At 38.1% G+C, this 13,992-nt stretch overlaps 1 protein-coding gene across 1 annotated transcript; it reads right to left on the minus strand.

Moving 5' to 3' along the window:
• Positions 1–368: 368 nt before the first annotated feature.
• Positions 369–2,543, minus strand: LOC140782280 (cytochrome P450 CYP73A100-like). The gene is made up of 3 exons (XM_073128768.1): positions 1,515–2,543; positions 1,285–1,415; positions 369–1,160 (listed from the first exon to the last, which is right to left on the minus strand). Exons 1-3 carry the CDS (start codon positions 2,363–2,365, stop codon positions 556–558), a joined length of 1,587 nt encoding a protein of 528 aa, XP_072984869.1. The 5' UTR covers positions 2,366–2,543; the 3' UTR covers positions 369–555.
• Positions 2,544–13,992: the final 11,449 nt, after the last annotated feature.

A 13,992-nucleotide genomic window follows, 5' to 3' on the forward strand; every position in this document is an offset into this window, starting at 1 on the left:
CTAAATATCAAGGATACCTAAGGGCTAAAGCTTGACTCAAACTCATTACTGTTGGACTATTATAACAGTAAAAATGTGACGAAGAAGAGACTCTTTGCTGCATGCAATAAATTTTAGACAACTGGGGGCTCTTAGCACTCATTTTCTTTTATTATATCCATGTTTTCTTTTCTCTCAGTTATAAAAAAAAAAAGTCTTAACTACTCCTACTTACTAAAAATATATATCTATATATAATTTTAGTGTATTAAAAGCATTGGGAAAAAAAAAAGTGATAGCTTCACAAAATCATACTATATTTTTTTCTAAATTTCTCACTTAATTATGTTATGGAAACACACGGCAAACTAGGATGCAGAGAATACACGAGAGTAACAAACCATTACATTGAAACCAATAAATGTATACAAGTTGATAAAATCGACCGAACACTGCAACGCACCCAATATCTGCTATAAGAAAATGGTATACGTTCCCAAATTGGTATCAATTTGAAATGCTACCACTTCCTTTTTATTTCTTTCTAGTTTTGTATTTCGAACATCTTGATGTTAACTACGCTTCAATCGGCCGGAAGGCGATGACGGAGTGGTTCGCCAGGTGCAAGCTAAATTGGCCTCCTTTCTCCGTCACATCAATCTTGTCGAGCCCCGGCGGCGGAAGTAATTCGAAACTCTTGACCAATTTCCCGACGACGATCCCCAAAATCGGCAACGCCAATATAATCCCGGGGCAACTCCGCCGGCCGAACCCGAAGGGCAGGAACCTGTAGTCTACTTTGCCGCCGACAATCGCATCGACGCCTTCTTCCTCCTCCAAGAACCTCTCGGGCCTGAACTCCTCGGGTTTCGCCCACCACTCCGGGTTGTTCGCCAGCCACCACGCGTTCACCACCACCTTTGTTCCCTTGGGAATTGTGTATCCTCCCAGCTTCGCTTCCTCGAGGTTCATATGGGGGACTAGCAGCGGAATTGGGGAGTGGAGCCTTAGGGTTTCCTTCACAACGGCTTGCAAGTAGGGTAGCCTCTGTAGGTTAGCCTCCGACACCGGCTCGTCGCCGAGGACGTCGTTGATCTCCCGTCGAATCTTGTCTTGGACGGCCGGATGGTTCACTATCTCGGCGATAATCCACTCCATTGACCACAGTGTAGTCTCTATGGCTGCAAAGTTCATCATCAATTCCTTCAGTTTAGCTATAGACATATTATATATATATATATATATATATATATATATAGCTAGGATGATAACAAATTTTGATCCTTTAAAAGTTTGGGAAATTACCGGCGACATTGATGTTCTCAACTATATAGATCACATTCTCTGAGCTGATTTCCCCATTCTTCTCTGCTTCTAATATGTGATCTATTGCGCATCTAAGCTTGTTTCTATCTCCTTTTTCGGCCATCAGTTTCCTGATCGATATGAGTCGTAACAGTACATAAGTTTTGGCTTTCTACGATGATATAACTAAAAATTAGTGAAAAGGGAATGGGTGTAAAATGCCAAAATACCTTCTCTGTTCCACATAGTTGTTGTTAAAGAAAGCCAGCCTCCTACTCTGCAGGTCCCTGCACTTATCCAAATAACCCCTCAAGAAAGGCCTCAATACCGGAATAAAGTCCCCGTAATTGTACTCGAAGCTCTGCGCCAGCCTGCTCCTCTCCGAGTTAAACCGGGTCGCCTGCAAGAACATCGGGTCGGACTCGGACTCGAACCGCGCGTCGAACATCATGCGGTACATCACATTGTACAGCATCAGCTGCAGCCTCCGGCGCACGAGCACCCCCTCCTCCCTCGCCTTGTCGTTGCCACGTAGGTCTTTAACCACGGCGTCCATCTCCTCCTCCCACATCCCTTTGTACTGCTGCACCACCTTGTTGGTGAAGAACGGCAGAGTCATAACGCGGCGCATCTTTCTCCAGTGGTCGCCGTACTCGGTGAAGACCATGTCCTGGCCGTTGGCGGTGAAGATATCGAACACGACGTTGCGCGGCCGCGAGCCGAACTCGACGCCCTGCGTGTGCAAGACCTCCGTGGCGAGCTTCGGGTCGGAGACGACGACTAAGTTACGCACGCCGAGGCGGAGGAGGAAGACGTCCCCGTACTTCTTGGCCATGCGGGCGAGGAACCGATGGTTGAGATCGTTGCCGACTTGGAGCCAGTTGCCGAAGACCGGGACGGCGGCGGGGCCCGGAGGGGAGTTGGCAGGCTTGGGGGCGGAAAGAAGGAATAGGAACAGGAAGAGGAGGGGAATTATGGATAGTGTAGTTACGAGTGGTTGAGAGGGGAATAAGGAGTTGATTATCCATAGGAAGGAGAGGGAGAGGAGAGTGGAGATGGATAAAGATACTACTCTAGCCATTGTGGTATATGATCACTTTCTTTGGGTTGTAGTATTGTTTTGGGATGTATGTATATATATAGTGAGGTTGGAAGTGAATTAGGTGGAGGGAGAGCTGATGGTTTTGGAAGGGAATCCATGGGCAGGATTGGGTGTTGAGGGGGGAATCAAAGTTGGTCAGATGCAGAAGACTTGGGTTGGTGGAGGAAAGAAAGTTGGTGGGGATTATATATTGTACTGCTTATGAATATCATACTTGTACCTGGTCATATGTATTTTCCATGGGATTTTCACCGACTTCTTGCCATCTAAGTAGCTTGTTTTGGAGGAAATTGAGAAGCAGTAATTAAAGAGAAAAGACGAAGGGTTAAATTGCATATTGGAATCCACTTTTTTTTTTTTTTTTTTTTTTTGAGTTCTGACTTGTACCAAAACTATAGCAAACGTTGTTTTATTACCTACCGGACGCGCTTCTTTGACGCCCACGGTATTGCTCGAGGATGGCTGACTTGCCAAAAGTGGTACTTTCCGGTTCAGCACTTCCCCACCAACCCTCATTTGTTGGTTTCTATCAACTAGGTTTCTTCACGTGTCTCATTTGGCCATGCCTAAATAAAGAGCCAGATATTTCTTTAGGTTTTGACCAAGGTACAACTATAACACTGTTTAAATTATTTTTCATTCTCTATCGATTCTTAGTCGCTTTATCAACACATGAATATACTGGAAAATCATTTTCTTTTTGTCAGAGAAAGCGATTAATGAATCGATTTTCCAAAAAATAGTTCATTTATATAGCGCTCTCTTAAAAGGCAATTATAAATTGCTCTTTGTTACGAACTCGCTTGATCCGATGTGTAATGGTTCTAGACCAGTTTGAGAATGTGACTTTCAAAGAAAACTGCATATGATCTAGCTGTTGGATCTTGCTGAATTTTAGATATATTGTCACCCTTGAAGAGAGCTTTTCAACGAATTTAAGATCGCAGGGTTTGGATGATTAGATCGTAAGATATCGGCTGAAGTGATCGAAGGTCAGATGAACCCTAGCTTGTTAACCCTTCAATGGCTAGATAGGTGTTAGGATAATTCTTTCGAAGTGAAGAGGGAGAAGTTGTTGTAGAAGAGGAGGATTAGGAGAGGAAGCCGACTAAGGACTTGCGCAGTAGAAGGAAGGAGATATGAGAGGGCGCCAATGGTTAGAGCAGGAAGGAAGGAGATAAGGGCAACAATGCCGTTCTAATTATCAGATAAACTCAAATTAGAATTTCCTCCACATATTTATAGAGGGTCACCCTTGGGACCCAAACAATCAAGTTAAAACCCTAACAAACTAACAATTTTTACCGCGGTGCGTTTAAACGCGTCCGATCGTGTTCGAATGCACAAATACAATTGTCTATCGTTGCGAACGTGTGCAGGCGTTTGAACGGGCTTGTGGTCGTTCGAATGCATAAATCACGTTTTCTATTTTTGTGAACACGTGTAGGTGTTCGCATAGCCCGTTCGAACACAGTCATTGGCATTCAAACGCCCCCAGCAAAAAGCTATTATTTCTGCAAACAAAAATCAAACTAAATAAATAAGGTCACCCTAATAAACTAAATGTCGCGAGTGGAGCCAATGTGATCGAGTCGTATCACTCTTATGACAAATGATTTACTTATTAGTATACCAATGTGCTGAAACACTAGTGTTTTTCTAATATAAAACATTTCACATATCTTCATCACTGTAACTCTCTCTATATTATTGCTCCACATCTATAACATTCATACCTGAACTATGAATGGTCCATCAAAGTACAAATCTATGAATAAACTGCAAGCCAAGATATATATTATATTATTACAAATAAATTTAGTTGTAGACAACTATATATACCACTTCATATAGGGGTCAGCATATCTCATTAATCTAACCTATAGGGTCCCATTCACTACTCTGCCTTTCTACTGCTCTAACATGTCAATATAGGATGTATGATGTGTTTGATAGTGACAAGCATTCTTTCCACGCTTATCGATTTTATTTAGTGCTTTCTCTATATTACAAGAAATTGAGATTCCCTGTGTACAACCAAATCGTCACATAACACTATTCAAACGATGCCACTCCACCACATTAAAACATATAACGGGAGCTATTGTCCTCACTATGTGATTATTAGATGTACTTATGGTAGGAAAAATAGTTATTACATCCTCAATGTATAACTCCCATAAATATTTGCATTCAACTAAAATAATTAGTGAACAAGAAAATAAGTTTACTTTCTAATTTATTGTGATGCCCCGTGCCCGGCAGCCACGTGCATTCCCACATGCCCATTATGTACGCATGTGATGCACGTGATAGGGTAGACAAGTCCATCACGTAAAGATAAATTTGTACTCAAGATAATTCATCACATATATTATACTCCAATCCACAAAACTATATTAGCATATAAATATCCAATTCAAACTAATAACATTAGACCACTATATAATTTGGCAAAATATACACGAGTCATGACAAACTATTAAATTACGATTAATACATGAGTAAAATATAATCGAACATATATTATATAATGGAATATAAATATATACAACATCAATACAACTCAATTTATATATAAAGTATCTTATAGACTACCTCACATCTAGTTCACTTTATATTTGCTCTAAAATATATCTTCACAGTATGTTAAATGGCTATTAGACACCACATATCTCAGGTTAGAAAAAAAATTTGAAAGAGTCATAAGTTAAAAGCTTAGTGAATAGACCATACCTTGAATTAGTGATGTCAAACAAAGAATAAATCATGTATTCGATAATATGAATCAGAATTAAGCATCATGTTATGAATGAATATATAAATGTATCATCAATAATATATAAATAAAAATAAGTCTTATGTCATAAATGAGCATGTACATGTATCTTCAATTATATATATAAGTACTATTTTCTATACTATACTATGCTTATGTTATATTCTAAAATTGGCTTAAGTAGATTGTTATATACTTTATACTTTGATCTTATAGAGTTTAAATATGAATTCTGATCCTAGCTTATCTTTTCCAAATATATGGATATTTCTATTAGTTTATATTCTTGTAATGTTTATATTTTTGAAGTTGAATTAGGCTTCATTTTAAGCTTAATTTAAGCCTAAATCAAGCTTAATTTAACTCAAGATTGATCAAGCTCAAAATTAGTTTGAATTGCTCTAGCGAACAATATGTATTCGATTGTTCGTGTGCATCAAACTCAACTAACCTTAAATATAGGCCATGAGAAACTATAATATCATCTCATCAGGCACCCCTAGCCCTAGCGCCTACTCAAGTATCCTTATAATTTTACTATCAACTACCAACTAATATAACTTCATGAATTCCTTCTAAATAATAGATCAAATATATTTATCCAGTATTATAATAAATCTTACATAGTAGGAATTTAGGTGGTAAAAAAATATTAAAAAAAAATATATGATGCAATACGGTCTCTATTTATATATCTATTATCACATGCCTATTCATACTAGATATTAATTCAATAAATAAACTATGAATAATATATCCATCTCCAATCATTTTGACATCATCAACATACTCAAGTCCAAAATCAATCTAATAAAATAAATGATAAAAATGCTCATCTTTATATATATATATATATATATATATATATATATATATATATATATATATGTTGGAAGCCAAAGCAAAATCCATATATATAAATTTATAATATATCCAAAAGTTTAGAAAGTTATCTATGGTACGAGACTACTCGCAATCTAATCAGAATATACAAAATTTGCATCCTCACATATATCAACCAAACGTCATCACATTACTAGTAATGTCTATGAGATCTCAAACAAGGGTTTTATGATTTAAAAATATCAAATAGTATGAAGTTAATTGTTTATTCAATTAGAATTATTCATATAAAATATGAGAATTTATTAAGTTTAAAGTTACTCATATTAAATACTAGATTTACATTTTAGATATAATTCTGATACCATAAATATATTATTATTATTAAATACTAGTTATGAAATAAGAATATAATGATTGTTCTCTTTTTAAATAAAAATACAAAAGACTAATTATATATAATATAAATAAAATTATAAGTATAGACAAAATCTAATTATAACTAATTTGTGATTCTTACTCTTTCTTCATTAATTAGGAACTACCTAAATAAATAAGCTTATTATCTTATTTCTATACATAATAATATAAAATAAATTGCTATAATTGCATATATATATATATATAAGTTATAGGTATATTTATGTGCATATATTTATAATCATAATTAATTAAATTAGTACTAATTAACTTATCTAATGATTATATAACTGAGCATATATGTTCTTGAAATTGTTAACTGTCTCAAAAATCTAATTTAAAATAACTAATAAAGTAAGTAATTAATAGAAGGAAAGATTAGGTCGTAGTGCTAGGGTGCTGGGCTCGGCCCAACAAGAGGGTAAAACGAAGAAGAAGAAGAAGAAGAAGAAGAAAAGCGATGGGAGTTGGTTTAGCGGGGATGGCTGCCATGATAGGATCCAATTTAGACTGAACCCAAGGAGGAGGCCGACCCACTTTGGGGCCAATTTGGGTGAGTCCACAGGCATGGGCACATGCAGTTTTATTTAATAAAGCTTGTAATTCATTTTAGGCCTTACTGTTCTGCATTTTGCTTTTGAGTCATGCCTTGCTTATTAGTTGTTATTTGTGATTTAGCCTTTGGGATTGAGTCGATTTGGACGAGCTAGCCGAGCCAAGTCAAGGGCAGCCACCTATAAAATATTGTGGTGCATACCTGAGTGTATTACCCAATTAATTTGAATCAATCGTCTCTATCTCTTCTTCCTCCTTTGACTAAACTCAACTCACAGCCTCAGCCAGTTGTCGTTGTTGTGTTTCCTCCTTGTCTAGCCAACCCCTCTCGTCTTAGAGAAATGGTCCTACTCTCCCCCTTCGTCTACTCCTCCGTCTCTCTACCTAGCTCCAACCATCCATGCCCTAACTGCACTCAATGCCACCACCAGCATCACCATCTTCGACCACGTCCAACACGACCATCATCTTTCTCTTGCCCTCATGAATCCATTAAGTCATCATAATTTTTCGACCACAAAAACTAGATCAAGACCTCCATCATGTAGGTTCATCGTGTCTGATCTTCAGTTATTATTTGATTGATATCTCAAGATTTTGGAAATCTCTTTTTACGAGTGATAACATATTCAAATTATAAGAGGTTTCAATAAGTAAATCTCTCAGAATCATCTTCATAAGGTCTGTCCTAGAATTTGTCTAGAAACTATTGCGGATCAGAATAAGTTGCTTCCCATTAGATAAATCAGAGCTCATATAATTTTTGTAACAACTCGATCTAAGTCATATAAATTAAATGTTATAACAAAGTTTAAAAATTTACATAATAAAGTTAACTCTTACTTTACCCCTCCAAATAGCATCGAATCTAAATGTACCATCCATAGAGCCTAGATCCTCATGTATAGTCATGTGCATGAAATAACATAGAACATAATAAGTATGACATTAATCGTGATGTAAAAATATTGCATGACATATAATATAGTAAGTATGCTAAATATCATGACATAAAATAAGTAACACAACATATATGATACTAAGTGATCAATATTTTACAAAGCTTAAGATTAGTACATATAAGGTGGTCTCTGTGTTTAAGTATTTTTGTGTAATATAACAAGTTCATCGACTATGTTATTATTACTATCAATGCCCACATGTGATTTTTTAACTCTCTTCATTTTCATCCATCTTATTATGAATCCTTGTAAATTTTGGGCTCTTTTTCTCAATTCATTGATGGATCAAGCAACGAGATTGGACTAGACGTGATCATTTGGCCCAAACCTCCCAAGCCTAGCTCGAACCCGCTTGATTTTAACCAGTCCAAGCCCAATCTATACTCGGTTTGGGCCTAGCTCGGCTCAAGTTCAAAATAGTAATAGGCAAGACATATAAATCATTTTCCTTGAAAGTGTTTTATATGGAAAGAGCATTTTTCAACACATTGATGTATTGATAAAATATGCTAAGAATCATTGTCAAAGAGAGTAATTTCCCACATGACAAATATTGTAGTATTTTTGGAAATAGTTTGTACAGTGTTATAACTTTGGGAAAAAATTTGCTATACATTCTTCTTGTAACAGCCTAAAAAGAAAAAAAATTATGGAACACATGTGACCTGCACGTGCGTTGTAGCTAGGGGGTGCACATGCAGGGCACATGCGTCCCTTCTCTCTCTTTCCCTCCCTCCCTCTTTCTTCTTCTATTTTCCTTTTTCTTTTCTTCGTACTCCCCTCTAGCTACCTTATTTTCCTTTTTTGGGATGACGTTGCACCGAAGCATCGCTGAGCTTGCGAACTTCAAGTATCGAAGCGTCAGAGCTTTCTCCCTCGTCAAGTAAGTTTAATTTAAATATTTTATTTATTTTGGATTTTTTCCTCCATAGTTTTCCCCTCTTAGCTCACCGAGGATTCGGCTAGCTAGTAGCCTCATGCCTCCCTACGCCAACCTAGTAGCATTCCCTCATTGTCCCCGTGCTGGCAGTACTCTTATTGGGTAGTTTCTCTCATTGATTGAAGCTACATTTAGTAGCCTCTTCTTGCTGGCTTGTGGACCTTTGTTCGGCCATCTCAGTCGACGTTGCCCTTCCCCGAGTGGTGGAAAAGCTTTCCCTCCTCGCATGGTTGTCCTCAGTAGCTTCCTTTAGCACCCTCTTGGCCCAAGCCGTCGACGGCCCCTCACCTTGGTTGGCGGCCATGGTGAGGTGGGTTCTCACCATCGGTCACCTTTGGTAGTTGGACTCCCCCTCGGCTAGCTTTTGCTTATCGAGGGGAGCGTATCGGTGGGGTTGGCTAGGATTGCCAGCAATCGGGTTCGCCGGTAACTCACCCCCACCCACCGATTGGGTTCTTGCTCGTCTATGGGTGGTTGTTGTTTTCCCCCACTAGCTAGGGTTGGCACCATGGCCACCGCTGACAGCCATCATCTCGTTCTTCCTCTCAGTTGAGGTGAGGGAAGGAGGGAGGAGGTGGTGGGGTGGTGGACTAGGCAGAGTTCAGGCCAGCTCACAGTTTTGAGGTTGGGCTACTGTTAGCCTAGCCCATGATTTGTGGCTCAAGCTCGCTGTAGCCTAGCCCACAGTTTCAGGGTTGAGCTATGATGCGAACCGGGTCAGATCGGATCGCATATGAGGACATTTGGCTTAATAAATCAAGTTTATTTATCTTTTAATTGATTAATACTTATGTAAGCATTTAAGGCAAGTCTAGTTAAGTCATGTAAGCCACTAAGACAAGTTCAATTAAGTCATGTAAGCCACTAAGACAAGTTCAATTAAATCATGTAAATTTAATTAAGTCACGTAAGCATCTAAGGCAAGTCCTAGTTCGAGTTGTATAAGTCTTTAGGGCTAAGTCCGAGTAGGACTTATTGTACCCGACGTCTATATATATAGGGGTTGGGCTTTTTTATTTTTCATTCATGTATCCAAGCATTGAAAAATTATTTTAATCTTAAGTTTATCTTAGGAGTAAGAGTAAGATAATTTAGGAGTAGAAATAAATTAATCATAGTTGTTTATTTTTCTAGGAGTAGATTTAAGTTAGAAACCCATATCCACCATCACCTCCAGCAGCCACCCTAAACTACGGCCGTCCACCACGACTCTTGGCCATCCACCACCCTTTGATGACTGCCATAACGTCAGATATTTACTATTCTAACATTGCTCTACTATTTTAATTATATCTTTTCTAGCATACATCCTATTGATGTAAAACTAGATCTATTAGAACCATATCTCATGAGACTACCACCAGCTAAATTTTCATAATTTTTTTACATTTGTATCGGTCTAGATCTAGTTCGTAAGCTGCTACCAACTTAGTCCATGGTCTATTGGGTTAGGCTGCAGCCTAGCCTAAGTGGCTTACTTAGCTTTCTTTGTCGTGTTGTTGATTTTTATGGCGGTCTTTGGGTTAGTAGCAACCAAATCTATTGCTTTGGGCTTTGGGCTTTCCCTAATAATTTTTGTTGTTTAATTTCTTTTAATTTGTTTTAACCTTTAATTTAGTTAATCATGTCAAACGTGAGATTTAATTAATTATTCTTAGATGATAGCTTTGTTAACTATTTTAATCATAAATCAATTTTAATTATTTAGACTATGGCCCAAGAGTGACGTTTCTAATTGCTTTTAATAGGGAATTCTAAATGGAGTTTAGTGTGGTCAATGACAAGTTTTGGTTAAATCAATTTTAACATTTGACTCGGTAGTCTGAGTGTATCTATGTTAATTGTTTCTAACAAAGAATTAATACAGATCATTGTAGCGAAATGGTTTTAAGCACTTTATTTAATGAAGCTAATTAATTAAATATTGTCTTGTGACTTACTATACTTTGATCAAATGATTTGATCGATAGTTTGGGAGTAAATTATTTTAATTACATTTAATAATGTGTCAAGTCGTGGTATACCTACGTCAATCTTACTAAACTATTAAATGTAATGATTTTTTAAATAGACCTACCCAAGCCCATAATCGAACGTTAGTAGATTTATTTAATTAGTTAGTAATAGGATTGTGGCACTCATGTTTTATTATCTTTATTATCGTGGTGAATTTCACACCATGTGAGGATGATTCTGTGGCGCAGTTTCAGCTAGTTGTTCGGAAAGCAATTTCAGGCAAATGAAACTTTTATAACCTAGAAGTACTGTAGAAAATACAATGACTTACCTTATGGCATCATCGCATTTATATCATGCATGTGCATATGTTTTCTTACTATTATTAATGCATGTCATGTATGTTTATTTTATTTTATTTTTTGGCAAGATTTTGCGTATTATGATTTCTACGCATATTGTTGGGCATAATCATATATGAAAGCACATAATATATGATAAGGATATGTGTTCTCTTATGCTTATTGTGTTGTACAATATAATATCACTTGCACACATGCACGATCATAAATGATATGACTTTTACGTCTCGAAAGTACCCGACACCTTTCTAACTAGGGTTAAAGGCGGGGGATATTTATTATATTTATATATTAAGGTCAACGTTTTAGGTCTCAATCTATTGATCACAGATAATCAGGCAGTTGTTTCACCGGGTGATAGGCAACTTACTATCGATCGACAAGAGTCATATCATCTAGGGTATTTAAGCTACATAAATGAATGGTAGGATGATTTGCTGAATATTATGCTCACCACCTTTTGGTGAAAATATTTTTAGCTTGTAGATGAGTCCGAGTTCGTGGAGATGACGAGGACATTTTTTATATTATTTATAATTATTTAATTCTCTTGGGATACCATTGTGCACGGTCGACCGGTACGGTGATACTGATTGATGAAGAGATCGAGGAGGAGCCGAAGGAATTACCACCAGAGCGTGAAGAAGGAGATTCTAGTGGAGTGGCTTGGACGGATCACCGACGAGGCAACGTTAGGGATGAAAAATGACTTGATGGATTATTTTTCTCACTTTGCATCTTGAGGACAAGGTGAGGGAAGCATGGTGGGTTGTTGCAGTTCTTGATTTAGGTGCATAGTGGACATGATTAAACTGCTTCGAATTGTATTAATTTCTATTTATGTTTAAGGAAAAATAAGATAGTTTCTGACAGGTGCGTTCCAACGCAAATGAATGGAGTTCGAATGCTCAGAGAATGGGTTTTGGCCATTCAAACGCCTGATTTCGTGTTCACACATCTAGAGACCTATTTTGGGACGTTTGAATGAGATCGGGGTGCATTTGAACGCGCGACGGATAAGTTGAGTCGTTATAGAATTTATTTAATATTTTTTTATGATTGACTAGCCTCCAAATATGTGAAACAGTAGCCTATTTAGATTATTAATTATTAAAACTTGTTTTGCATCTAGGCTTGAGCGAACTTCTCCCTCCTCCTTCCTCCCCCTCAGAATCCAACCGGAGCTCTCATCTATGGCCAAGGTTAATCATCCGTTGCTTCTCCCCTTCCCTCCAGCGACCAGTCATTCCTAGAAGCTCTTTTCTCGCATCTCATCTTGTTTAATGCATTAATTCATCCACTATACCCATCATCATCTCCCATAACTATAACAAAATAATCCACGTCCATCTTGTCATCTCCTAACCTTTGGTCATTATTTTTTTATATAACTTTCGATCTACTAACCTATTCGACGAGATTCTAGTTGCGTGCGTTGGATTCCTAACTTACAAAGGAACAATATATTAAAATCTTAGATTGTTCTAATGGTTGGATCAATCCCAATTGCCTTCACAAGTTTCATACTAAGTTATGTTCAGATTATCAAATCGAATATAAAATTATCTTTATCAAAAGTGATTGTAATAAGTTAGTATCAAAGCCAGCCTTCCTTGGTACACATTCGCAATGACGTCAACCATTAGATCTATGGTGGCGCAAAGCAAAGACGAAGAAGGGGAGACATCCACGCGTGCAGAAGAGAGGAACTCTACACCTCCACTTACGGGCACCCAAGGGTAAGAGGACCACACACACACAACCTTGCCTCCTCCACCCTCCTTCACAGATCCGAACATAGACTCCATGCTATCAAGGTCCATTGAAGCTTTGGGACAGACCTTCTCCACTAACCTCGTCTAAACCATCAGAACCTTGAGTCAAATGATCACACGGCAAAATGTTAGTTTATTGTGGGCAATTTGAGAAGTACCAATCCAAGGGTATGAGGCACCTAGATCTTCCACTGGAACCCCCCTCCCCATGATGGTTCCACGTGTCGACCAAGGACAAGGGAAGGAGACCACGCTCGAACGGAGGCAAGGTGGGCCTTGCCAAAGAGCACAATTTTCTAGACGAAGATGATGACGACCTTTGGATTGAAAAGGATGAAAAGGAAGATTGAAAAGCTGATAGAGGACATCAAAGGAATCCTGCATTTGAGGGCGCACTAGTCGGTTGGAGTTTCTGATTTTTTAAGGTGGAGATTTGTAGATTAGCTTTACTATGCCAAACAATTCTTCATATTCCAAGGTACGGAGGAGGACCAAAAGGTTCTCCTTACATCTTTCCACCTCGAGGATGTGGTGCTACCACCCATAGGCCGATCAAAACATGGGCAGAGTTTCACCATTTGGTCTACAAACAATTTGGATAGTCGAGCTACAAAGACTTTCATGCTATCTTGACGAAGACGGTCTGCAAGACAACGGTGAGAGCCTACCAAGAGGAATTTGAATGAGTGTCTAGCCTATGCACACCACTATAGTCGGATATTCATCTCAAATTCACATTCATCGCCGGTTTGCGAGAGGACATTCAAGCTAACGTATGAGCGCTGTGACCTACAAATCTAGGGCAAACCATGGAGTATGCTCTGCTCATGGAGGACAAATATTGAGCACTTAGTGGGCACTCGAGGCAACCATGGAGTAGCAATCGTGCACTTGATGGCTAGGATTACCTATATGCAGTTGGATAGCGGCCACCTTTTCACATTTTTAATGATGTGAAAATAACCCCTAAGACCCCTATGTAAACTCTAACACCTACCCAGGTAGAGGAGCTAA

This window comes from Typha latifolia, chromosome 1 (genome assembly GCF_019914945.1).
Source record: "Typha latifolia isolate L0001 chromosome 1, TyphaL0001v2, whole genome shotgun sequence".
NCBI classification, from domain to species: Eukaryota; Viridiplantae; Streptophyta; class Magnoliopsida; order Poales; family Typhaceae; genus Typha; species Typha latifolia.